The sequence below is a fragment of the Phoca vitulina genome, unplaced genomic scaffold (assembly GCF_004348235.1).
Source record: "Phoca vitulina isolate PV1807 unplaced genomic scaffold, GSC_HSeal_1.0 scaffold30, whole genome shotgun sequence".
Lineage (NCBI taxonomy): Eukaryota > Metazoa > Chordata > Mammalia > Carnivora > Phocidae > Phoca > Phoca vitulina.
The window spans coordinates 19,666,365-19,693,401 of NW_022589733.1; the positions used below are offsets into that span (position 1 = coordinate 19,666,365).

A 27,037-nucleotide genomic window follows, 5' to 3' on the forward strand; every position below is an offset into this window, starting at 1 on the left:
CTCTCTCTTTTTTTTTTTTTTTTTTACATGTCTTCTATTCTTGAATGCATTTTAGGACTCTGTTTTGTTTTATATGGTCTATTGGTCACACACTATTGGTAGGACTTTATAAAAGCAGGCACCCTGACACCTTGTGGGAGGGTGTGTAAATCAATACATCCCATATGAAGGGTAATTTGCTTATATTTATATACACATAAATATAAAGGGACACATGGGCAACCTCTCAGGTCCCCTCCCTCATCGGGAGCTTTTTACTATCACTCAATAAATTTTGCTTTGCTGCCCACCAAAAAAAAAAAATAATAATAAATATACATATATATATATAAAGGGGCACACATATATATTTATACACACATATATTTTCTTTTTGGAACATGTGTATGTATTTACCTGTTAAGAGTAAGCTAACAAACATCAGGAGGAAAAAAAAGTGGGTGTTCTGAAGCCAGGAAAACCAACCCAGGGTAGAAACCATCCTCATTAATAGCTATTTACACAGTGATACTTTCTTTCATTTCTGGAAATGAAACTGGGCTGGGGGGCTGCCTGGGTGGCTCAGTTAGTTAAGCATCTGCTTTCGGCTCAGGTCACGATCCCAGGGTCCTGGGATCGAGCCCTGCATCAGGCTCCCTGCTCAGTGGAAAGCCTACTTCTCTCTCTCCCTCTGCTGCTCCCTCTGTGTGCTCACTCACTCTCTCTGTCAAATAAATAAATAAAATTAAAAAAAAGAAAAGAAACTGGGCTGGGCTGTTGGAGGTTGGGCCCCACTGGCATAAGACTGAACAGGATAGTCTTGGGGGAAGCTCCAGAAGAATCCACCCAACAGGCCAGGGAGGTCTGGCTGACCTGAGGGTTGGAACAACTGTAGGATGCTTGCAACCAAACCCTCCCTGAGGCCATACCCTGGAGAATTTGGGCTTCTCACTTTGCATCAACTTCCTGAAGCTTCCCTGACACTGGATGACCTGGGCTTGGCCCTAGGAAGGGAAGGAGAGTGTTGGACTGTGATGGCTTTAAGAGTTTGTCTTCCTTCTGGCAGGGAAAGAGAATAGGTTGCCAGGGGACATAATACCCTGAGAAGGGCAAGAGCAGGTTTGAGGGCTACCTCATTGTATTCCGTTCCTGGAACAGGAAAGGGGACCCCTCCCCCTGCAAAAAGGTGTGAGAACACAGGAGGTGTGTTTGATGTCTGCAAAAAATGAGACAGAATCCTTATTTCTTACTCTATTCTCATGGAGCATGCACAGTGTTTTCCTTGACTGTTTCCTGTTCCAATTCCACTATTTATACAAAAACAGTAGAATGAGGTTGCAAGGTAAATAACGACTTCCCTGGAGCAGATTCTCACACGCTGATCCCACTGTTAGCTGAGACAAATTTCAGAGCATGCTCCTGGACAGCTCGGGGGGAGATTTTCTAATACATAAAAACAGCAAAAGTAAAATGTTAATGTAAAAAATGTTTTATATGGTGGGATGCCTGGCTGGCTCAGTCGGTAGAACATGCAACTCTTGATCTCAGGGTTATGAGTTCAAACCTCACATTGGGCATGGAGACTACCTAAAAAAATAAAAAAGTTTTATATGGTAGGTGCCATCTTCCTCTTAGTAAGTTTCTTTAGGAGGTGGGTCTCATTTATAGCATCTAGAAGTAATAACTCCAAAATATCCAGCATTTACTGAGGACTGTCTGTGGCAGGCACTGGGCTGAGTTTTGTTTAATACTCATGTTGACACAGTACTTAGCTGTAGTTACTCAGTAAATATTTATCAAAAAGCTTGGAAAAAACTATCAAAGGCATTCAAGAATAGACAATTACAGCCAATATTCCTCATGAATATAGATGCAAAGATCTTTAAAAAACACTAGCAAATTAAATCCAACAATATATTAAAAAGGCTACATCATAACCAACTGGAGTTTATTCCGGGAATGCAAAGATGGTTAAGTTTTTGAAAACCATTCAAAATAATTCACCATCTTAACATAATAAAGGAAAAAAAATCAAATGGTCATCTCAAAGGATACAGAAAAAATATTTGACAGGATTCAATATCCTTTTATGATTAAAAAAAAGGAAACTAGGAATATGGGGGAATTCTGCCTTGTATCTGATAAAGGGCATCAGCTGAAAAATCTACAGACAACATCTTATTTATTTATTTCTTTATGTATTCATTAAATATTTTATTTACTTATTTGTCAGCGAGAGAGAGCACAAGCAGGGCAAGCAGCAGGCAGAGGGAGAAGCAGGCTCCCCGCTGAGCAAGGAGCCCGATGCAGAACTCGATCCCAGGATCCTGGGATCATGACCCCAGCCGAAGGCAGATGCTTACCCGACTGAGCCACCCAAGCGTCCTGACAACATCATATTTAATCATGAAAACCTGAATGCTTTCCTCCTAAGTTTGGAAACAAGGCAAGGATGCTCATTTCACCGTTTTTATTTAATGTTGTACTAGAAGTCCCAGCCAGTGAAATAAGGCAAGAAAAAAAGAAAAAGCACACAGATTGGAAAGGAAGAAGTAAATTGTCTTTATTAGCAGATGACATGATTGCTATATAGGTTATTCTAAGAAATATACAAAACAACCACTAGAACTCTAAGTGAATTTAGCAAGGTCATAGGATACTTAAGTCAATGTACAAAATCCATTATATTTCTCTATTATAGCTGTAAACAAGTGAAAACTGAAATAACTCCATTTATAATAGCATAAAAATCATAAAATATTTAGGAATAAACTTAACAAAAATGCAAAGGACCTTTATGCTGAAAACTACAAATTAAAATAAGATTCAAATAAATGAGCAGTATACCATATTTGTGGATTATGAGAGTCAAGGTTGTTAAGATGTTTATTCTCTATAAATTAATCTATAAGCTCTTTTTTAGAAATTAACTGGCTGATTTTAAAATTACCTTTTTTATTCTGGGATAATTTTAGATTTACAGAAAAGTTGCAAAAATAGTACAGAGAATTCTTATATACCCTTTACCCAGCTTCCCATAACATTAACATCTTATATTTACTGTAGTACATTTGTCAAAACTAAGAAATCAACACTGGCACCTTACCATTACTTTATCTGGATTTCACTGTTTTTTCCCTAATGTCCTTTTTTGTTGTTGTTGTAGGATCCAGTCTAGGATATTTCTTTGCATTTAGTTGTCTTATGTCTTTAGTCCACTTGGGTCTGTGACAGTTTCTAAGTGTTTCCTAATTTTGTTTTTAATAAGTTTGACAGTTTTGAGGAATATTGGTCAGGCATTTTGTAGAATGCCCCTCAATTTGGGTTTGCCTAATGTTTTTCTCATGCTTCCACTGGGATTATGGGTTTTTGGGAAGACTACATAGTGATGAAGTGCTCTCCTCATCACATACCATGCTACCAATATGATTTATCACTGATGTTAACTTTGGTTACTTGGTTCAACAAGATAATTTTAAAATTTATTTGGAAATACAAAAGATCTAAAATAGCAGAAAACAATTTTGAAAAATAAGAGCAAAGCTGAAGGATTTACATTACCTGACTCCAAGCCTTACTACAAAACTATAGTAATCAAGACAGTGTGGTATTGGCCTTAGAATAGACAAATCACTGGAACGGAATAGAAAGTTCAGAGAAAGACCCACATTGATATGGGTAATTCATTTTCAAGAAAGACATGAATATAATTCATTGGGGAATTATGTTTTCATCAAATGGTGTTGGTCCAATTGGGTATCCACTTGGAAAAAAAAAGAGATCAAGAAAGCTACCTAATATTAACCAAGCTTGTGAGTGGCAGGGATGGGGATTCCAAGCTAGACTTTCTGGCTAACGCATAGTAATTGTGAATATGAATTTAATTATCAGTACATTTAGGCTACAATCTTTTTCTGAATCAAATTCAATCTGAAGGGGTACCTGGGTGGCTCAGTCGGTTAAGCATCTGCCTTTGGTTTAGGTCATGATCCCAGGGTCCTGGGATCGAGCCCCACATTGGGCTCCTTGCTTAGCGGGGAGTCTGCTTCTCCCTCTCCCTCTGCCTGCCGCTCCCCCTGCTTGTGCTCTCTCTCTCTTTCCCTCTCGCTCTCTATCTCTCCCTCTGTCAAATAAATAAATGAAATCTTTAAAAAAAATTCAATCTGAGGTCATGCTTTTAAACAATATAAATGTCTTCTTTTTTTTTTTAAGATCTTATTTATTTATTTGGGAGAGAGACAGAGATAGCAAGAGAGCAGGAGCGGGGAGGAGAGGGAGAAGCAGGCTTCCCGCCAAGCAGGGAGCCCGATATGGGGCTCGATCCCAGGACCCTGAGATCATGGGATCATCACCCCAAGCCGACGGCAGATGTTTAACTGACTGAGCCACCCAGGCGCCCCTAAACAATGTAAAGTCTTAAAAGTAGAATGAAGACTGAAAAATGTACCTGATTCAAGGAGACTAAGGAGACATATGTAAATGCAATGCATGATCCTGGATTTGTATGAATGTTAAATTCCTTGAATTTGAAAATCATACTGGGGTTATGTAAGAGTCTGTTCTCATTCTTAGGAGATACATAATTATTTGGAGGTATAGGGTCATGATGTCTACAACTTGTTCTGAAATGGTCTAACATTATTCACAACAACAGCAATAATAAATATATATGGAAGAAATCAAATATGAAAAGACATTCACAGTAAATCTAAGTTAAAAGTATATGGGAGTTCATTGTATTATTCTTCCAATGTACCTGTTTGAAATTCTCAAAAAGGAATTTAAATATTAGTTTAAAAAACACTTTAATGCGATCCTAATTCCACTTGCCAGAATGATGACAAATTCAGTCTTAGTCATTTATGGGAGCAGTTCCCCTCCTTCCCAGGGGTTTTACATAGTTCAAAACATTCGGGAAGGGCCCTCTAGCCTTCAGGCCACATTGCTCACTTCCCAAAAGATCTTTTGTAGAGCTGACAGCCTCTGCACTGGGTCTCAAGTAGTCTGCTAGCTGGGAGCCCTGGCACAGAAGGTCTGATCTCCCTGCCTACATTATGTAGCCCTTCCCCTCTGACGTCCTCTTGCCTCTACCGCTCCCTTCCCTCCATCCCTTTCAGGAAACTTGTGGGTTTCCTGTTACTCTTACTGGAGGAATCCCAAACCACTTTTCTCTTCCCAGTCTCAGAAAACCTGCTTTTGGTATTATGGTACTCCAAATATATTTCTCTAACCCTTCCCTTTGTTGAGTTCTTCTATACTACCGTCTTAGGGTTTTTAAAAACACTATTGGACTCAGTTTCCTAAAGGTGGAAATAGTAAAGGAAATGCTGTGTAATTTTACTAATTTATTGTATGAGAGATAAAGATGTATATGCTTCAGAAAAAGTTCGAGGTTTCCCAAAGTTATCCACAAATCACTTGGATCAGTCATCACAAATACATGCTAAAAATGTTCGTTTCTGGTTTTATATCCAGACCACTGGGCCTAAATCTCTGGAGGTGGGGCTGGGAATCTGCATTTTTTTTTTTTTTTTTTTTACTGGGTTAAAACAATGTTTTATTATTTCTCACAATTCTGTGTGTTGACTGGGCAGTTCTGCTGAGTAAGCGTGGGCTCACTCAGTGTTCACACTCAGCTGACAAGTTGATGAAGGGGTGGGCTCAGCTGAGAGTTTAAATGGCTGATCTTTAATCCCAGGCTTCTTCACAGCATCTTGATCTCTGTCGGGGTAGTGTTCCTACGTGGTGAAGATGGAAACTTCAAGGCCTCTTGAAGTCTGAACTTCATAATTTGCACAACATCACTTCTGCCACAATCAATTGGTCAGAGTAACTAATAAGGCAAGCCAGGATTCAAGGTGAGGAGGAGACTCCCCTGTTTGGACAGGAAGGAATCTGTATTTTTAAAGATTTTTATTTATTTATTTGAGAGAGAGAGAGAGCACAAGCAGTGGGGAGGGGCAGAGGGAGAGAGAGAAGCACTCCCCTCCCCCCCCAGGACCCTGGGATCATGACCTGAGCCAAAGGCAGCCGCTTAACTGACTGAGCTCCCCAGGTACCCCAGAATCTGTATTTTTAAAACAGCCTCCTCAGATGACACATGCACACTGGGGTTAAGTGTGAATTATTCATTTAACAAATATGTGTTCAGAGCTGTGTCCCATTACATTTGGAACAAATCTCTATTTCTAGAATTTAAATTCATATATATATATGTAAATGTTTTTTAGAAGGCTTTTTTTTTTTAAGATTTTATTTATTTGAGAGAGACAGACAGACAGAGCACAAGCAGGGGGAGGGGCAGGAGAGGGAGAAGCAGGGTCCCCACTGAGCAGGGACCCTGGGATCATGACCTGAGCTGAAGGCAGATGCTTAACCGACTGAGGTGCCCTCAGAACGCCTATTTTTTATGTTACTTCTCAATCACAGAGCCTATCACAGTACTTGTGACACAGTAAATGTTCAGTAAATGAACATAAGTATTTGAATCTAGTTTGTGGAATATCCTAAGAATCATATGGAATTTCTCTCATAATTTCAGTCTCATTTGGGAGGTAAGATATGGGAAGTTAAGATTTACAGATACAGGGGCGCCTGGGTGGCTCAGTCGTTAAGCGTCTGCCTTCGGCTCAGGTCATGATACCAGGTCCTGGGATCGAGCCCCGCATCGGGCTCCCTGCTCGGCGGGAAGCCTGCTTCTCCCTCTCCCACTCCCCCTGCTTGTGTTCCCTCTCTCGCTGTTTCTCTGTCAAATAAATTAAAAAAAAAAAAAAAAAGATTTACAGATACAGGGGGTTTCCTGAAATAGTAATATGCTTTGGTGCTGTAGGAGATGGGACCACTGGAGGATGGAACGTCCGGGGAGTTTGTGAAAAAGAATTTCAGGAGGAGCTTGAAAATGAGTAGGCAGTGGAAGGAAGAGGGTCGGTGCACCTGGTATGATCGCAGAAGTGGTTTTATTACCAGCAGGTTTAGGAGTCAGTGGCTGGTACACAAGTCTTGTAAAAGGAATGGTGGAAAATATTAGTAAAAGGGGTTGGGGATGGATTGTGGAGAGTCTGGGAGAGTGACAGGATGGAAAGGACATTACATGTCAATCTGTCAGTTGTAATGGCAGTTAAAAATGAGGAGCTTACAACACTGCACATCAGCCAAGCTTGGAATTCCAAAATGCTGGGATCTCTAGCTGGGAATAGTTGAGGTGAATTTTATTTTAGAACACATAGAAACGAAAATAGCATACTATGTTCTGATCACCAAATAATTCGTTTAAAAATGAGATTCCCCCTTCCCAACTTCAATATATAATTGACGTGTAACAAAATCAGATTCTCGGTAGTGGCAGAGACTTGAGATAGTACCTGTCAACGGCCTTAGGCGAATTACGGCCCCGCCCCCCCCTTTTTTTTAGCACCGCTGTCGTTCGTGCCTTGATTACTATGTGCCAAGCGCTGTGCAGATACACTCTCTCATTTAATAGACCAAACAAAGTTATCTCGCCCATTTTACTGGTGAGGAAAATGAGGCAGTCGTGATTCGTCCCGTCACAGCCCGAAGGTTGCAAGAAAAGATGTAAACCCGGGCTGGAATACAGGCCGCACAGGAGGTGGGGGAAAAGAAGCTTCGCGTGGAGAGGTCATGGCGAAGGGAAGGGAAACGGGAAAAAGGAGACTCGGCCCCATCTTCCAGGACTCCGCAGGTCGCTTCACTGAGTGAAGGGGAAACCTCTCTTGCGTAACACCCGTCAACACGTCTCCATTAGGCGTCTTTCCAAAATCACGGTACCTGGTTGGCGAGATTGGAGGGATAGACGATCCTGATTGGTTAGTTGGACCTCGAACCAGGCCTACGCTCCAAGGATCGGGCGAGAGGTGGGCGGGACTTGAAACTGAATCCGTTGTTTCATTGGTGAGAAGAAAAACGAACCAGGCACTATTCGGGAGCGTGATTGGCTGTTGCCAGGATCCCTCCGACGGCCGTAGGGGCCTTAGTTACGGAAGCCGGGGAGGGCTGAGCACAAGGTCTACATCGAGGAAGTTAACCTCGGAAGCCGGGATAGTGGTAGAGAAGAGCTATTTCAGGCCCAATGGCGACTGTGGAAGCAAGCGACAGCGATGGGAAAGGGCCAGGGGTCGAGACCTCCGTCACATATTATCGATTGGAGGAGGTGGCGAAGCGCAACTCCATGAAAGAGATATGGCTGGTGATGCACGGGCGAGTCTACGATATTACCCGTTTCCTTAACGAGGTGGGGCCCGGGAGGTGGGCGGCCCCTGCGAGCTGCACGGGTGAGGGGTGGTCCGGACCGGAAAAGTTGCAGGGTGTGTGTAAGAGGGAAATGAAGCCTGGCTGAGGGCGATAAGGCGTACGAAAGGGACCACAGCTCCCCTAGACGGAAACTGAGGGGCCTGTTCTGCATGCATTTCTAACCAGCACTAAATTCCGGAGTCTTCAATAATGTCGTGAATTGCATATCATATATTGGGTACTTAACTGTACGCTAGGCCAAACTCTTAAGCCATCATTATCCCCATTTTACAGAAAGGGAAACTGAGCCTCAGGGACTGAGGATTCTCAAGGTCACACGCTTAACAGCCTATAACCCTTCCAATCTAGGTTTGAAGGGCTCTGAATCTGTGCTCTTTCCACCGCGCTCTCTGAAGTAATTCATTTCTGGTTTTCTTGAGAAGAAACTGAGATTTTTTTTTACCCCCTGATTATGCTGCCTTTATTTTCTATTAATTTGAGTTGACCTTGAGCCCAGAAGGTCATGAGATAACTTTTCTGGTCATTGACTCATCTTCCTTGTTAAATCTTCAAACCTGTTGCATTAGGTCTTATTATGCAAGTTCTTGAGGCGGTGGTGCAACTGAGTGATTTTTTTTTTTTTTTAATTTAAGGAAACAGGATAGACTTTTGTCTAAACAAACGTATTGAGGTGTACTTTACATACAAAAATTGTGCCCATTTAAAATGTACAGTTGATGAGTTTTGACAAATGTGTTCATCCATGTAATCACACTCCCAATTAAGACAGAGCATTTCCATCACCCTAAAAACTTCCCTCTTGCTCCTTGACAGTCCACCCACCCCAGTCCCTGAGGCTTTGAGGTATTTATGTATATACACATATTAACATATATATTTTTTAGGTGTGTATCATTTTGAGTAATGAAATCTTGTGAATTCCTTGGAAATTCCTGCACAATATAACCTTGTTGTAACTGAAAAAAAAATTTCTGTTCTGTGAATCAAATATACTAGTAAAATACTTTTTCTACATTCTGATTCATAAATCTATAAAAAGCTTCGAAATGTAAAGGTTCCCAAAAGGACTTTTTTTTTTTTTTAAGATTTTATTTATTTATCTGACAGAGAGAGAGAGACATCGAGAGAGGAAACACAAGCAGGGGGAGTGGGAGAGGGAGAAGCAGGCTTCCAGCTGAGCAAGGAGCCTGATGCAGGGCTCCATCCCAGGACCCTGGGATCAGGACCTGAGCCAAAGGCAGACGCTTAACAACTGAGCCACCAAGGCACCCCAAGGACATTGTTTTTAATAAATCTTCCTAATGGCCAGTAAGTTAACATCTTAGAATTTAGTAACTTGTATTTGAATGGGGTATGGCCTTTTATGCTTTTAAAAGGTACTTTAAAAATACTTTCCCATTATTTCATCCTTGAATTACTAGTTGAGGGTACATCTGATTTGGATGTAGTGATCCCTATGTTAACAGGATGAGAAACAGGTTCACAGAGATTTTGGTTGTACGGTTGATGAGTGGCAGAATCTGGTTTCGGTAGATCCCTTGATTTCTCTTGTGTACATAGCATTACTTCAGAATTCTAGCCTTAGCTTAGTCCTTTGGTGCATATGTACCTCATTGTAAGTTAAAGTTGTGGGTTGTAGCCTGTTAAAGCATAGCTCGTAATGGTAGGTAATAATGTTTTTCGTTTGTGGTTTCATTTCCCCCGAATTTCTGCTTGATTGATTTAGAATACACAATGAACTTGGAAGGAACACTCAGTGCTTGTGGTGGACCTTCGTTCAATCTTGAGGAGTGGTTGCTAACCTGGTTCACACATGTTGGTAGAGCCAGAGACATCACAGGTATGCCAGAGCTGCCCATGAAGCTTGAGCCACAGCTCTTTACCTGCAGCTCTTTACCTAAGCTCTTCTTACTTAACGTGTTCTGTCATCTCAGTTCCTATTTTCTTGTTCATTCCAAGCCTGTTCATTCATTCACTTGCTCATTCAAATATTTATCAAGTGTCTATTATGTGTCACATACTGTTCTAGGTGCTTAGGATACAGCAGTGGATATGCTGTATTTATGCCTTCATGGAGATTAATCTATGGGGAGTGGACAATAAGCTGAGTGAATAGCTGTAATATATGCTATGTTAGGTAGTGGTAGGTTCTAAGAAGAAAAATAAAGCGGCGAAGAGGATTGTAGACGTATATGGGATGAGGGTGTAAGGGTAAGGGGTTGAAATTTTAGGCATGATGGCCAGAGTTGGTTTTATTAAGAACATGACTAGAGTAAAGACCAGAAGGAAGTTAAAGATGCTAGCCATGTGGGTATCTGCAGGAAGAGCATTCCTGTCAGAGGGAGCAAGTTAGAAGGCCTTGAGGTGGGAGTTTGTCTGGTGTTGTTTGAGGCCAAGTGAGGGAGGCCATAGTGGCTGGATGGTAGTAGATGAGGTGAGCATGATTAGGTGAGGGCAGATCAAGTATAATTCTGCAGGCTTTAGGAAGGGTTTTGACTTTGTGTAGGCTAGGAACCCACGCTGGAGCAGGGGAGTGTCATGATGTGACTTAATGATTTAATAGTATCACTCTGACTGCATGGTTTAAAAGAGACTGGAGGAGGGCAAAGGGAGAATTGAGGAGCCTAGTTATAGGAGGCTGTTGTAGTAATTTGGGCAAGAGGTGGTGGTGGCTTGGACCAGGCTGGTGGCAGTGAGAGGTGGTGAGAAGTATCAGATTTTGGATGTGTGTTTTGTTTTTTTTTCCCCAAGATTTATTTATTTTGGCAATGGGGGAGAGAGGGGATGGCAGGGGGAGAGGGCAAGAGAGTCTTAAGCAGAGCACGATGTGGGATTTGAACTTGCAACCCTGAAATCATGCCCTGAGCTGAAACCAAGAGTTCATCCCTTAACCAGCCAACCAAGAGGCGCCCCTGGATGTGTTTTGATGGTAGAGCCAATAGGATTTAATGATGCATTGGGTTTGAGGAGTGAGAGAAATAAAAAATGGCACCAAGGTTTTTGGCCTATAGGTCAGGAGGAATAGAATTGCTATTAGATGAGATGGGAAGACCTACGCCGGTTCTCATTCTTCTCTTTACAATCTGAAATCACTTTGGGGTTCCTCCTTAGAAAGGGGTTCCTAATCTGAAAATCCTGTGTCTGTAGGTTGCTTTTTTTTTTTTTAATGAATATGGTTATATTCTAGAGTTTGAATGTGATAATTTTGAATTGGTAAGGTAATTGAATTACCTTTCCCCTAACATTAATTTTGCATTTTCGAATTAGTGGTATTGATTTAATTTATTGAAATCATGAATGAAAAACCAAAACCTTGCAGCAGTACACATCATTCATCATTGTCTTTCCACTTTAATAGTTTAGAAAAAGCACATAAAAATGGTTATACTGTCTTACGACATGGACTAGAAAATATCAAAGTACGGCTCCCTTAGCAAGGGTAAGTATGATTTTGTGAACCTTTGTTTCAGTTACTATTGTAATTTTCTTACTGTTGAGAGAAGTTTGGAAGCCATTATCTTATGTTTAAATAACCATTTCTGAAAAGAATAATTTAAAATAACACATTGTGATATTTTAAAGTTTTCTAGGTACTTTTTAGTGACTATGGGCGTAAGTGGGAATATTACTATAGGGCTTGCCTCACAAATGGGATAGCATTCAACAGGTATTTGTTAGGTGCTATCTAGTGCTGTGGTACTAGACCCTGGTGGCATATAAAAACATGGTCCTGTCCTTTTGAACCTACTCTTCGAGGGAAGACAATAGAAAACAAAAGCAGAAAAATGATCAATGATGGCGCTTTCTGCGAAGGAAACAAAACAGGAGTAGAGAAAGAAAAATGAGGGTTTGATTTATTTTATTTTTTTTAAGATTTTATTTATTTATTTCATAGAGAGAGACAGCGAGAGAGGGAACACAAGCAGGGGGAGTGGGAGAGGGAGAAGCAGGCTTCCCACGGAGCAGGGAGCCCGATGCGGGGCTCGATCCCAGGACCTTGGGATCATGACCTGAGCCGAAGGCAGATGCTTAATGACTGAGCCACCCAGGCGCCCCAATTTTTTTTTTTTAAGATTTTTAAAATTTATTCATTCGAGACAGAGATACAGAGAGAGAGAGAGAACATGAGCAGGGGAGAAGCAGAGGGAGGGGGAGAAGCAGGCCCCCTGCTGAGCAGGGAGCCTGATGCGGGGCTCGATCCCAGGACCCTGGGATCATGACCTGAGCCGAAGGCAGATGCTTAACCATCTGAGCTACCCAGGTGCCCCCCCCAATTTTTTTTTTTTTAATAAAAATTTGGGGCTTGATCTCACAACCCTGAGATCGAGTCGCATGCTCTACTGACTGAGCCAAGATCTACTTTAATAAGAGTGATCTGGAAAGCTGCTGTGAGATGACTTTAATTTGAGCTAAGGAGAAGGAACTAGCTTCAGAAAGACTAGAGAAAAGCGCATTCCGACGGCATTTGCAGAGTCAAGCAAGAGTTTGGCCCATCAGTGGGACTGAAAGCAGCTGTGGATATGGTATAGTCAGTGAAGGTCAAGAATGGCCAGAGAGCTTGGTGGGAGCCAGGCCGGGTAAGGCAGGGTAGGTTGTATGGATTTGTTCCTAAATGTATTAGAGAACCACTGAAGCCTTTTAAGGTGGGAGTGATACTAAAGCACTTTGCTTTTCTAGCAGATTACTTTGGCCTAGAAGTCAGGAATAGGTCGGAGGGAAAAGCGATACAGAATGGAAGAAAGTAAAACTCTATCTCAAGGATTTGTTTGGATCTTTCTACATCTTTCATGTATATACCAATATATACAGATGTGTACAAATAAATATGGAAATAGAATTGTAGTATTCCTTTTTTTTTGTTTTGTTTTTGATTTTGTTTTTTTTAGTAATCACACAATACGGAGCTTGAACTCCCAACTCTTGAGATCACGAGTTGTAGGCTCCTCTGACTGAGCCAGCCAGGCACCCCATCACAGTATTCCTTAATTGAATTATAGTATCTATTCATTGATTTGTTTTAGTAGTACAAATAGTATTTACTGGGTGCTTATTATTCTGCGTGCTTTACCTGTAATTTTCTTTTAACTTCTAACAACCCATCCCTTTTCTTTTTAAGATTTATTTATTTCATGGGGTGGGGGAGGGTAGAGGGAGAGGGAGAGAATCTCAGGCAGACTCTTCGATGAGCAGGGAGCCCGTCTCGGGGATTGATCCCGCGACCCTGAGATCATGACCTGAGCAAAAATCAAGAGTCACACGCTCAACCGACTGAGCTACCCAAGTGCCCTTATTTCTGACACTATAGAACAACGGTATCACTTTTTTGTGTCTAGTGTCTTTGGCTTCACATATCTGAGACTTGTCTTTGTTTTTTTCCTATGTATCAGCAGTTTGTTCCTGTTGCTTTTTATTTATTTTCTTTTACTTATTTTATGTATTTATTTCATTGTATGATTGAATTGAAATTTATCTGTTCACCTGTTGATCGACATTTACATTGTTTTCCATTTTTTGGCTATTATGAATAAAACTGCTGTGAACGTTCATGTACAAATCTGTGTGTGGACATATGTTTTCATTCCTCTTGGTTAAATACCTAGGAGTGAGATTTCTGGGTCATACTTTTTTTTTTTTTTTTTTTAACTTTTTAAGCACTCTCAGGCCTTTTCTCAAAGTGTCTGTATCATTTTATACTCCCACCAGCAATATATGGTTTTCCTGTTTCTCCACACCCTCCTTGACACACAGTATCTGTCATTGTATTTTTAACCATTCTAATGGGTGTGTGCCGGTATATAAATTATGGTTTTAACTTATTTTCCTTGATGACTAGTGATACTGAGTATCATCATGGTAAGACTGGCCATTTGTATGGATTTTTGTAAAGTGTCTGTTTTATCTTGGCCATTTATAATTGAATTGTTTTCTTATTGACTTAAAAACATTCTTCATACATTCTAGATGCAAGTCCTTTCAGATATAGTTGACCCTTGAATAACAGGTTTGAACTGCACAGGTTCATTTACACATGGATTTTTTTTAAATATAGTATTTTTTCTTCCTTATGATCTTTTTTTTTCTTTAAGTAGGCTCCGTGCCCAACGTAGGGCTTGAACTCGTGACCCTGAGATCAAGAGTCACATGCTCTGCCAACTGAGCCAGCCAGGCACCCCATGATCTTCTTAATAACATTTTCTGTTCTCTAGCTTACTTTATTCTAAGAACACAGTATAATACATATAACATACAAAATATGTGTTAATTGACTATTTTATTGGTAAGGCTTCCGGTAAAGAGGAGGCTAATAGTAGTTAGATATTTGGGGAGTCCAAAATTATATACAGATTTTCAGCTGTGTGTAGAGGATGGGGTTCAGTGGCACCCCAACCCCCACATTGTTTAAGGGTCAATCTTATATGTATTGTGACTTTTTTCTCCCAGTCTATATTTTGCCTTTTCATTTTCATAACAGTGGGATTTTGTTTGTTTGTTTGTTTGTTTTTTAAGATTTTGTATACTGGGGGCCTGGGTGGTTCTTTCGGTTAAGTGTCTGCCTTCCGCTCAGGTAATGATCCCAGAGTGCTGGGATCGAGTCCCGAGATGGGCTCCCTGCTCCGCAGAGAGTCTGCTTCTCTCTTTGCCCTTCCTCCTACTTGTTCTCTCAATCTCTCTCTCTCTCTTAAATAAATAAAATAAAAATATATTTTATTTATTTAGGGGGAGAGAGAGAGTGTGCTCACAAATGGGGGGAGAGGCAGAGGGAGAGAGAATCCCAAGCAGACTGCCGGGAGCCTGAGGCGGGGCACAATCCCACGCCCTGAGATCAGGACCTGAGCCAAAATCCATGAGTTGGCTGCTTAACTGACAGCCACACAGGAGCCCCACTTAGTAGTGTTTTTTAAAGAAAATTTGGTTCCTTGTCTAGATGAAATACAATTCTAATGTCTGGGTGCTGGCTTTGGGGTCCAAATGTCTGGTTCAGGTTACCACTTTACCACCTAATAGTTGTATAACCTTGGGCAAATAGCTCTGTAAAGGCCCTTTCCCATCTGTAAAGTAGAGATCATTGTACCTACTCCACAGAGTTGTTATGACAATTAATATAGATAATGCATATAAAGTCTTATGGTACCTGGCATAAAGAGCTCAGTGTTAGGGGCCATTGAATGATTGATTGAAGTTATTTTAATTAATAATAAAATTTACTTGTTCCCTGGAGCATATTTTGAGTGCTTAAGTGACAGATGCTCTGAACATGTAAAGGTGAATTAGATGTCTTGGACTTGTGAGGGAGAATGAGATCTGTGCACAAGTAATTGTCATGCAAGACAGACAGAACACAGGCTCTGTTTGATATCAGGGTACTGACAGTACCCCTAAAAGCTTCAGAGCCTGACTAATAACAATTCTTACTGGATTTCTCTAAGGCTGGTGAAAATAAAGTGTAATTTGATTGTCATCTGGCTTGTGAAATTAACAAATCTATAGGAAGAATACTTTTTTTTTTTAAGATTTTATTTATTAGAGAGAGAGCGCACCAGCGTGAGCAGGGGGAGGCAGAGGGAGAAGCAGACTCCCCACTGAGCAGGGAACATGACGCGGGGATCGATCCCAGGGCTCTGGGATCATGAGCTGAGCCGAAGGCAGATGCTTAACTGACTGAGCCACCCATGTGCCCCAAGAATACTTTCTTTCCTTGAGTAGTTACAAGTGGTTAGTCCTAGGGAAAGCTAGAAATAAAATGAGGCAAAATTTAACCTCCAGTACTGTCCAGGTGAGATGCTCTGATGAACAAACTGACTTTCATTTATTTATTTTGCATGTGGGCATGAGAGGTGGGGGCAAACAGGAGGGAAGGAGGGCAGTGTGAGCTCTCTTAGATCTCACTATGTTCCAGGCATGCTTTGTTCTGGAATACAGCCATGAAAAAGACAACCACGGTTGCTGTTCTTATGGAGTTTATAGTCTAGCAGGTGAACAAAGACATCAAATAAATAATGGCAGTTGTCATAAGTGAACACTATGAAGGTACCTAAGGAATTGTGAAAATCTATGGCAGTGGGATTTAATCTGGTGGGGATAAGTTATGTTTGGAACTGAAGACCTGAGATTTGACCCCTGGGCAATGGTGACTGCCAAGGTTACAGCCTTTCTGGCAGCAATCAAGTTAGCCTCTCCTAGATGACCCCTTCTTTATTCCGCTCTTTCTAATCTAAACGCGAATGAATACCTGTGGACCTACACCATTTCCTCCTGTTCACTACTCAGGTCTGTCATCTTTTTCTGCCTTGTCAGACTGTCTTTTACAAAGTGGATTTTGTCCTGTCCAGAATTTCAATCTCCATATCTCATTTTGATGAGGTATTCTGCCCATCTGTTTGGCTAGAGTTTCTTCTTTTCATCACCCAGCTTAATTTTGCAACTTCCAAAATCTTAATGTTCTAGATTTTATTTTCTAAGCCTAGTGGTCTCTAGCATATCCCTATTGTTACATTTTTATTACATCATTATGGGATTTCCACTCACAGAGAATTTGTGTAATGTTTTCCCATTAAGATTTTTATTCCCGGGCGTCCGTGTGGCTCAGTCGCTGGGTGTCTGCCTTCAGCTTGGGTCGTGATCCCAGGGTCTTGGGATTGAGCCCTGCATCAGGCTCCCTGCTCGGCGGGAGGCCTGCTTCTCCCTCTCCCACTCCCCTTGCTTGTATTCCCTCTCTCGCTGTCTCTGTCAAATAAATAATTAAAATCTTTAAAAAAAAAAAAATTTTATTCCCTGTCATTCTTCACATTCTCTTCTTTTCTGCCATCTGACCCCTGTCCTTTGCATCGTATTAGTAATCTGGAAGTTTATTTTCCGTTACTAATTTGTCCTCTCTCTTTTCTGTATTAAAACATAAGTTTTCTGTCTTCTTTGCAATAATACTTAGTAAATGAGCTTAAGGAAGAACCAAAAGGCTTCCTCCCTACCACATAATGCTTTGGACAGATGAACTGACTGAAATCTTTCACCAGGGGACATTACAAAATTTCCTTTGTATCTTTGAAGTATTTCACTTGATTATTGCCAGACTGAGAGAGAAATGAATGGATCACAGTCATTGTTTCATCCCTTTTGAAAGTTTATGATCTTGGTTACAGTGTCGTTTATTTAAGACATTTTCTTTGTAACATTGTGTAACTGCTTACATAATAAAAGCCGGGACAAGGTCCATTAGTCTTAAAACACAAAGGCTATCCAAGTCAAAATAAATTTTTGGTAAATTCATACGAGATTTAAAAGCACAGCAAGTCCTAGAAAAAGTGGGAAATATGCACTACCTTATATTAGATTTACTGAATAAAAATCGGGAGAAATTTACAGTTTTCCAAGAGATTTGAATAGTGTAGGCCCCCAACCTAGATTATTCAGGTTAACCCCTGAAACTCTTATGGTCTCATTTGTTTTATTTTGCTCTAATTCAGACAAAAGTAAGTTTTTGGCTAATATTAATTACAGGTATATATACCTAGCTTTATTATTTTTTATTGTGGTAATATATATATAACAGAATTTGGCATTTAATCAGTTGTACAATTTAGTAGCATTAATTTCATTCACAGTGTTGTACAACAAACCAACACTGATAGCTGTTCCTAAAACTTTTTCATCACCTCAAGCAGAACTCTTGTAACCACTAGGCAATAACTACCCCTTCATCACTCTTCCTCTGATAACTTCTAATCTGCTTTGTCTCTCTAGAATTGCTTAATTCTAGGTACCTCAAGTACATGGAAACATACAATATTTGTCCTTCGGTGTCTGGTTCCTTTCACTTAACATAATGTTTTGGTTTTTAAAATTTTTATTGTGGTAAAATATGCATAACATAAATTTGATTAACCATATTTAATTGTACAGTTCAGTGGCATTAAGTACATTCACATCATTGTATAGCTCTCACCACCATTTATCTCCAGAACTTTTTCGTCATCCCAAAGTGAAACTCTGTCCATTAAACAATAATTCCATTGCCCCTCCTCCCAGCCCCTGGTAATCACTGTTGGATTTTTCTGTCTCTATGAATTTGTCTATTCTAGGTACCACATATAAATTGAATAATTCGATTTTTGCCCTTTTGTATTTGTTTCAATTAGTATAATGTGTTCAAGGTTCATCTATGTTGTAGCATGTGTCAGAATTTCCTTCCTTTTAAGGCTGAATAATATTCCATTATATGTATATATACCGCATTTTGTTTGTCCATTCAACCATTCATCAATGGACACTTGGATTGTTTCCATCTTTTGGCTATTTGTGAACAATACTGCAGTGATCATTGGTATACAAGTATTTATCAGAGTGATTGTTGTCAGTTCATTTGGATATATACCGTGGAGTGGAATTGCTCAGTCATACGGCTATTCTGTGCTTTTTGTGGAACTCTAGACTGTTTTCCACAGCAGCATTTTACATTTCCACCAGCAGTGAATGAGGGTTCCAGTTTTCCCACACTGTCTCCAACACTTTTTATTTTTTCACTTCTAGTCATCCTAGCCAGGTGTAAAGTGGTATCTCATTGTGGTTTGATTTGCATTTCCCTGATGACTAATGGTGTTCATGTATTTACTGGTCCTCTGTGTATCTTCTTTGGAGAAATAATCTAATCAAGTCCTTTGCCTATTTTTCAGTTGAATTGTTTGTCTTTTTGCTTTTAAGTTGGATCTTTATATATTCCGGATATCAGTCCTTTATTAGATATTTGATTTACAAATATTTTCTCCCCTTCTGTAGCTTGTCATTTCACTTTCCTGATAATGTCCTTTGGTCTACGCCCTACCACCCTGAATGTGCCCGATCTTGTCTGATAATGTCCTTTGATAAACAAAGATTTTTAATTTTGAGAGAGTTAAGTCCCTCCTCATCAGTAATTACTTTAAATATAAATGGATTAAATTCCTTTTTAAAAAATGATTGTTTATTAGCGAGAGCGGGCACGCTCATGCATGTGTGCGGGGGGGGGGGGGGGGGGGGGGGGCCCCGGGGCGGGGAGGGGCACAGGGTATGGGAGGGAGAAAATCTCAAGCAGACTCCCAACTGAGCTCAGAGCCCAATGCGGGGCTCCATCTCAGGACCCTGAAATCACAACCTGAGCCAAAACCAAGAGTCACACTTTCAACCAACTGAGCCATCCAGGAGCCCCTAAATGGATTAAATTCCTAAATCTAAAGACAGAGGTTGACAGAATGGATAAAAATAGAGGATCCAACAAGATGCTGTCTATAGGAGACTCACTTTAGTTTTTTTTTTTTTTTTAAGATTTTATTAATTTGACAGAGTACAAGCAGGGGGAGCGGCAGGCAGAGGGAGAGGGAGAAGCAGACACCCCCCCCCCAACTGAGCATTTTTTCATGTGCCTGTTGGCCATTTGTACGTCTTCTTTGGGGAAATGTCTGTTCGTGTTTTCTGCCCATTTTTTGACTGGATTATTTGCTTTTTGGGTGTTGAGTTTGATAAGTTCTTTATAGATCTTGGATACTTGCCCTTTATCTGCTATGTCATTTGCAAATACCTTCTCCCATTCTGTACGTTGCCTTTTAGTTTTGTTGACTGCTTTGCTGTGCAGAGGCTTTTTATTTTGATGAAGTCCCAATAGTTCATTTTTGCTTTTGTTTCCCTTGCGTTTGGAGACATGTCTAGCAAGAAGTTGCTGCAGCCGAGGTTAAAGAGGGTGCTGCCTGTGTTCTCCTCTAGGATTTTGATGGATTCCTGTCTCACATTTAGGTCTTTCATACATTTTGAGATTATTTTTGTGTATGGTGTAAGGAAATGGTCCAGTTTCATTCTTCTGCATGTGGCCTCATTGTGGTTTTGATTTGCATTTCCCCAGTGACTACTGATGTTGAGCGTCTTTTCATATACTTGCTGGCCAACTGTAGATCATCTTCAGCGAAATGTCTCCTTAAGTCCTTTGCCTATTTTCTAATCACATTATTTGATGTTTTCGTTGTTGAATTTTAGGTGTTCTTTATATATTCTGGATATTAACCCCTTATGATTTACATATCTTTTCTCTCATACTGTAGGTTGTTTTTTCGATTTGGTGATCGTGTCCTTTGGTGCATAAAAAATTTTAAGTTTGATGTACTCCCATTTGTCAGTTTTTACTTTTTTGCCTATGCTTTTGGTGTCATATTCAAGAAAGCATTATCAAATCCAATGTCCTAAAGCTTTTCTTCTATATTTTCTTCTAGGAGTTTTATTGTTCTGGGTCTTAATGTTTAGATCTTTAATCCATTTTCAGCTAATTTTTGTCTTATGATACAAGATAAGGGTCCATCTTCATTCTTCTGTATGTGGATATCCAGTTTTGCCAACATTATTTGTTGAAGAGACTGCCCTTTCCCTATTGTGAGTGGTCCTGGCATCCCTTGTCGAAGATCATTTGACTATATATATTATACAAGGGTAGTTATGTATGTGATATTTTGGAAATTATTTTCCCATTGATTATAAATCCCTGAAATTTAGTCATATGGCATCACTCACATTTGGATAACCACCGTCTAGAACTTTACAGCACCCAGGGCGCCTGGGTGGCTCCGTCAGTTAAGTATCTGTCTTCAGCTCAGGTCATGATCCCTTGAGCCATGTGTTGGGCTCCCTGCTCAGCAGGGAGTCTGCTTCTCCCTCTGCCCGCCCCTCCCCCCCGCTCATGTGTTCTCCCTCTCTCTCTCTCAAATAAATAAATAAAATCTTCAAAAAAAAAAGAAAAAGAACTTTGTAGCATGCTGGAACCTTTCCTTGTGCCTCCTCCTAATCACTGCTTTCTTCTTCATCCCTGGAGGTACCCACCTATTGACTAATCCTGTAGATTTGTTTTGTTTTTGAACTTTTTACAAATGAGAGAGTCACAGTTTTTTGGTTTTGTTTTTTAAGATTTTATTTTTTTATTAGAGAGCAAGCCAGAGCGAGAGCATGAGCAGCAGGGAGGGGCAGAGGGAGAGGGAGAGGCAGACTCCCCCTGAGCAGGGAGCCGGACTCGGGGCTCAATCCCAGGACCCTGAGATCACGACCTGAGCGAAAGGCAGACGCTTAACTGACTGTGCCACCAGGTGCCCCGAGAGTGTCACAGTTTATATTGTTTTATGTCTGGTGTCTTTTGTTCACCATTTATATTCTTTCGTGTTGTGGATATTGCAGTGGTTTGTTCTTTTTCATTATTGATTAGAATTCTACTGTAGGATTATATCATAATTATTCATACTCTGCTTATGGTCGTTGGGTTTTCTTTTTTTTCCTTTTTTTTTTTAAGATTTTATTTATTTTAGAGAGAGAGAGCGTGCAGGGGAGTGGAGCAGAGGGAGAGGGACAGAAAGAATCTCAAGCAGACTCCCTGCTGAGTGCAGAGCCCCATGTGGGGCTCCATCTCATGACCCTGAGATCATGACCTGAGCTGAAATCAAGAGTCCAACACTTAATGGACTGCGCCACCCAGGCGGCCCAGGCACTGGGTTTTCAAGTTTAGGGTCGTAACAAATAACGCTGCTCTGATTATTTGTGTGTATATATAAGTTCATATATCTATACACATTTCTTTTGGGTCTATACTAGGGAATTGAGTTTGATTTCAATAAATTGAAAAATTTATTGAAATAATTGTAGATTCATATGTACTTGTAGGAAAATAATAGATCCCTTGTATCTTTTACCTATTTCCCCAATGGTAACATTTTGTAAAATGTTACCTGACTTCCTGACTCATGGGCATGCGTGCTCTCACTCTTTCTCTCAAATAAGTAAATAAGGTCTTTAAAAAAACAACTGTAGTACAATACCACAACCCGGATATTGACATTAATTGCATCCACAGATCTTATTCTGACCTCCCCAGTTTTACTTCTATAAAACGGATTTACCTTTTAAAGAGAAAACAAGGTGGTTTAATTTGTAGAGTCAAGAGTCATTCACTTTTGATTACAGTACTCAACATGCAGATGACATTTACTGTGGCACCTTGCCACTTCCCTGGGACGTTTAATCCAGACAGTTACTCCTGGGCAACTTTTCTCCGTGTATCTTCCGGCACTTGCCAACTCTCCCTTCTTATAATGATATGTAAACTCTTATCCAGACTAACTGGGTCTTTAGTTCAGTCGAGTCACCGTAGTACAGTACAGAGCCATTGATTTTTTTCAGCTGATTTGATGTATTTTGAACTGCACATGAAAAATATCCTATTATTTGACCTATAGGTGATCATTCCTTAAGGTGCTTGAGAATTCCACAGTGTCTTAGGGTCACCAGTTTTCCCTGGACAGTTTTAAGAGACATAGAAGGTTTGTTAAGTCTTCCTTGGCCCTGAGTATTCACTCCGAAAAATAATTTATTTGAATAAAGTTTTGATACATTTGTTCTTTATGTCATTCTGCAGGCTCAAAATGAACAATACAATGATATTTGTTTTGCTTATACATAGTGAATTTTCGTTAATAAAAATTATTACTTTTGTAAAGGAAGTTACTAAAATACGAGCACGTAAATTAGATGTAAAAATTCAGGGTATTTGAATCCCAGGAAAACAGGAGTTTACTGTGGTTTAGATGTCAGGCTAATTGTACATGATAATTATTATAATTGGCAATGTTTCTTCCAAAGATTGAATTTTTGCTAAATTTTCATATATATATATTATATGAAACTCAGTATATATATGAAACTTCATATATATATATTATATGAAACTCACTAGCTTGAGTTTCCCCTTTCTCTGCCTTCATTTCTGTTGTCACCAGAAGGGAATTTTTAAACATTTTTAAAATAGTTCTTTCCCTGTAAGTCACCCCGAACACAATCATTTCCTCCAGTTTCAAACATAAGGGAACCTGGCTCAGACAAGAATGATCCTTGTTGCACGTCCACGGGCTCACGTGTTCTCCTTTTTATTCTGAGAGGCCCCAGCTCAAACAGCTTACAAGGTTAAGGGCTACTCTGTTTGTTCCCAACAGAGCTAATCCCTGCTTTAATAAATAGAGGTCTACAATTCTTTTTTGAACATGCCTTCAGAGTGGAGATCTTTGGCCATGAGCTCTTCTTTGACATCATCAAGTGCCCACTGGCAATCTGTTAGCTCTAGAACTTTCCACTTTGCCTTGAAAGCTTTGTTGCTCTCTGTGGGCATGGCCATGGCTGCTCCAGTCATCTTTGCCTGGATTGTTTTTTTTGTTTGTTTGTTTTTTAGATTTCATTTATTTACTTGACAGAGAGAGAGCACAAGCAGGGGGAGCAGCAGAGGGAGAGAGAGAAGGGAGATTGAGAGCCCGATTCGGGGCTCAATCACTGGACTCTGGGATCATGAGCTGAGCCGAAGGCAGACGCTCAACCGACTGAGCCACTCAGGCGCCCCTGCTTGGATAATTCTTGACTGGTTATTGGCTTTATTTTGGCCCAGAATGAGAGAATAAATGCTCTGAATCCCAAATACATAGAAGTACCAGGATGTAGCATTTACCCAGATGCAGCTAATGCGAATAGTTGAATTCCTTGCTATAGCATAGCTTAAAATAGGGTCATTGGAAATAGGACTTTGGTTGTAACAAAGCCTGAGCATGTCATGTTACCCATTCACTAGTAAGAATAATTGGGAGGACATTTGTTAAATTCCCTTTCACCATGTCTGTGAGCATAATGATATCAGTCATAAGAGAAGGTAGTAGTGTTTTCCCTTTATTTTTTTGAAAAATCCATCCTTTGGGGTGTTTTCCGGAGGACTCTGCTTTGTATTAGGACTTCATCTGTCAAATACTTGCTCCTGGGTGAGTTTCTTGTCACTCTGCAGCAGGATGGTGGATCATGCCCACAGAGAGGGTGATGATAAACATGGGCAGGAACACCCAGAGGCTCACATTGGAGTCGAGCTGCAGCTCCTGCCATCTTTTTTTTTCTTTTAAGATTTTATTTTATTATATTTTTTTAGAGAGAGAGGTGTGGAGGGACAGAGGGAGAGGGAGGGAGAATCTTAAGCAAGCTCCATGCTCAGCGTGGAGCCAGACTTGGGGCTCGATCTCACAGCCCTGAGATCATGACCTGAGCTGAAATTAAAGAGTCAGGCACTTAACTGATGGAGCCATCCATGCACCCCGAAAGATTTTATTTTTATGTAATCTCCACACCCAGCGTGCAACCCTATTGCAGAGTTACATGCTCTACTGACTGAGCCAGCCAGGCGCCCTTCCTGCCATCTTAATTTATTGAGAGCCAGCCTAGTCAGGATTGCAGGCCAGGCCCTCAGCCTGGGCATTACCTTCTCCCAGAGCTGGCCCTGGCTGTGCTGTGGCCTCAGGCCTAGTGTGCTGCCTTCAGCTGGGCTGCCATTTTATTTTATTTTATTTTATTTTATTTTATTTTATTTTATTTTATTATTTTTTAAAAATTTATTTGAGAGAACGAGCAAGCGCTGGGTGGGGGGTGGGGACAGAGGGAGAGAATCTCAAGCAGACTCCTCGCTCACACAGGGCTCGAACTCATGACCCCGAGACCATGACCTGAGCTGAAAGAGTTGATGCTCAACCAACTGAGCCACCCAAAGTGCCCCTGCCATTTGATTTTAAATAGGTTCTGAAGTTTATAGAGTTCTAAAACAGTCATCAAGATTCCCTGAACTCTTGCTTGTTCTAAACCATCTGTATTAAAACCACATATTGAAGTGAGAGGTACTAAACCTAGGTTTTTTTTGACCACTCCAACCTTCCTTGCCTCAGTGAAAAAAAAATCAAGCTATAAGATAGTGTATACCGTATGAATTCATTTTTATAAAAACACGAAAACTTATTTATCACTGCCTACTCTATCAAATAAGTACTCAATAAAAATTATAGCATAATGGTTGAAATGATTGAATATACAGTAAAAACAATGGATATATATTATATAATTGTTTAAGAGTGGCATTTTTTTTTTTTAGAGAGCACGTGGGTGTGCGCACACACATGTGGTGGGGGGGGGGAAGGGGCAGAAGGAGAGGGAGAGAGAATCTAAAGCAGGCTCCGTGGCCAGCATGGGGCGACAGGGAGCTTGATCTCACTACTCTGAGATCACCACCAGAGCCCCCACGAACCCCAAGTGTTGCACTTTCTTATTTATTTATAAGTGGTGAGAGAGTGGTGAAAATGAAAATACTTTGTAGCTATAGATAGAGCCGTGCAGGAAGTCATAAATTCAGCCATTTCCTGAAATAATCTCATGCTGCTAAGAGATTTTATTATCCTTTTGCTCTGAAAGGCAACATAATAGTTGGGATGTATCATAAGGAAAAACTGTCTTCCATAGTTGAGGTATATAGAGCACAATGGGGGGGGGCGCCTGGGTGGCTCAGTTGGTTGGGTGCCTGCCTTCAGCTCAGGTCGTGATCTCAGGGTCCTGGGATCAAGCCCCACATAGGGCTCCTTGCTCAGCGGGGAGCCTGTTTCTCCCTCTCTCTGCCCCTCCCCACCACTTGTGCTCTCTCTCTCCCCTTTTCTATCTCAAATAAATAAATAAAATCTTATAGAGCACATTGGGACACAATTCCAAAGCAAATGGCTCACCGCAGCTGAGAGAGCTCAGTTGTAATGACAGATGAGTGATGGCTATCTTACTCTTGCTTGAAAACAGCCTGCTTAAGTACTGGAATGGGAGATACACTCACTGGACAGAGACCTTTTAGGTGAGAAATAGAGAACTTATCCTTGTCCTAGGGAGCTCATAGGCAAATGACTTTGCGAGGTTACAGTTAGAGTTCTCGGGCTTCAGTTGAATTCATCTTTAAAATAAGGATGGGGGCACCTGGGTGGCTCAGTCAGTTAAGCGTTTACCTTCTGCTCAGGTCATGATCTCAGGGTCCTGGGATAAAGTCCCACATCGGGCTCCTTGCTCAGCGGGGAGTCTGCTTCTCCCTCTGCCTCCTGTTCCTCCTGCTTGTGCTCTCTCTCTCTCTCTGACAAATAAACAAATAAAATCTTAAAAAAAAAAAAAAAAAGGATGGGGGTGCCTCAGTGGCTCAGTCAGTTAAGCTTCTGACTCTTGGTTTCAGCTCAGGTTGTGGTCTCTTAGTTGTTGAGATCGAACCCCCCCATTTGGGCTTAGCAGGGCGTCTGCTTCAGACGCTCTCTCCCTTTCCCTCTCCTTCCCCCTCTGCCTCTTCCCCCGGTTGTTCCCCCCTCCCAATAAAGAAAGAAAACCAACTAAAATAAGGATGATAATATTATTCCTGCTTAAAAGGTTGTTATAATAAAAACTACTTAAAAGCATCACTGATATTTTAAAAATACAGATTTAGATATGTCATATAATGTAAATTCTAAATTTGCTCATTGTAAGTAAATGTTTATTGAACATTTAAGTCAGGGACTGTGCTAAATGTAATTTTTAAATATTTATTTTCTCAACAGGTGGTACTTCATTTGGTAAAACAATTTCAAAAGGGTCTGCAGTGAAAAATCTTCCTTCCTTTTCTCCCAGCCCCCAGGTTCTTTTCATTGTTTTCAGAGAGATTTTATGCATGTATATATATACACACACATATATGTATCTGCTTTTTAAAGTCACAGATGGTGGCCTATTATATAAACTACACCCCTCTCTTTCTGAGTACAAAGTATTTCGTATCTTTATGTCATTTGATACAATAGTAGTTAAGATAGGTACTCCTGTTATCTCCATTTTATAAACAAGAAAGCAAAGACCTCTCTGTTTCTTAGTACCTTGTCCAGGGACACATAGCTCGTCAGTCATAGACAGGATCTACTTCCTAGGTATAGAGGGAGTTATTTTGGTA

The 27,037-nt window shown here is 40.6% G+C and overlaps 1 protein-coding gene, 1 non-coding gene and 1 pseudogene across 5 annotated transcripts in view; 2 read left to right on the forward strand and 1 right to left on the reverse strand.

The window, feature by feature from the left end:
• The first annotated feature begins 7,955 nt into the window (after positions 1-7,955).
• Positions 7,956-27,037, forward strand: part of LOC116644539 (cytochrome b5 type B) — a 38,451-nt gene continuing 19,369 nt past the window's right edge. For 3 of the 4 annotated variants that reach the window (XR_004301777.1, XM_032424173.1, XM_032424174.1), the window contains exon 1: positions 7,956-8,227. Coding sequence is in view for 3 of the 4 variants with exons in the window: in XM_032424173.1 (XP_032280064.1) it covers positions 8,066-8,227 (162 nt within the window). In the remaining variant the exon portion in view is untranslated. The remainder of the gene's footprint in view (positions 8,228-27,037) is intronic. The other variant, XM_032424172.1, reaches the window with a different exon arrangement.
• LOC116644792 lies at positions 15,563-15,647 on the forward strand. The gene has a single exon (XR_004301828.1). It is a non-coding gene; the product is annotated as a small nucleolar RNA SNORA17 (small nucleolar RNA).
• On the reverse strand, positions 23,246-26,980 carry LOC116644452 (annotated as a pseudogene).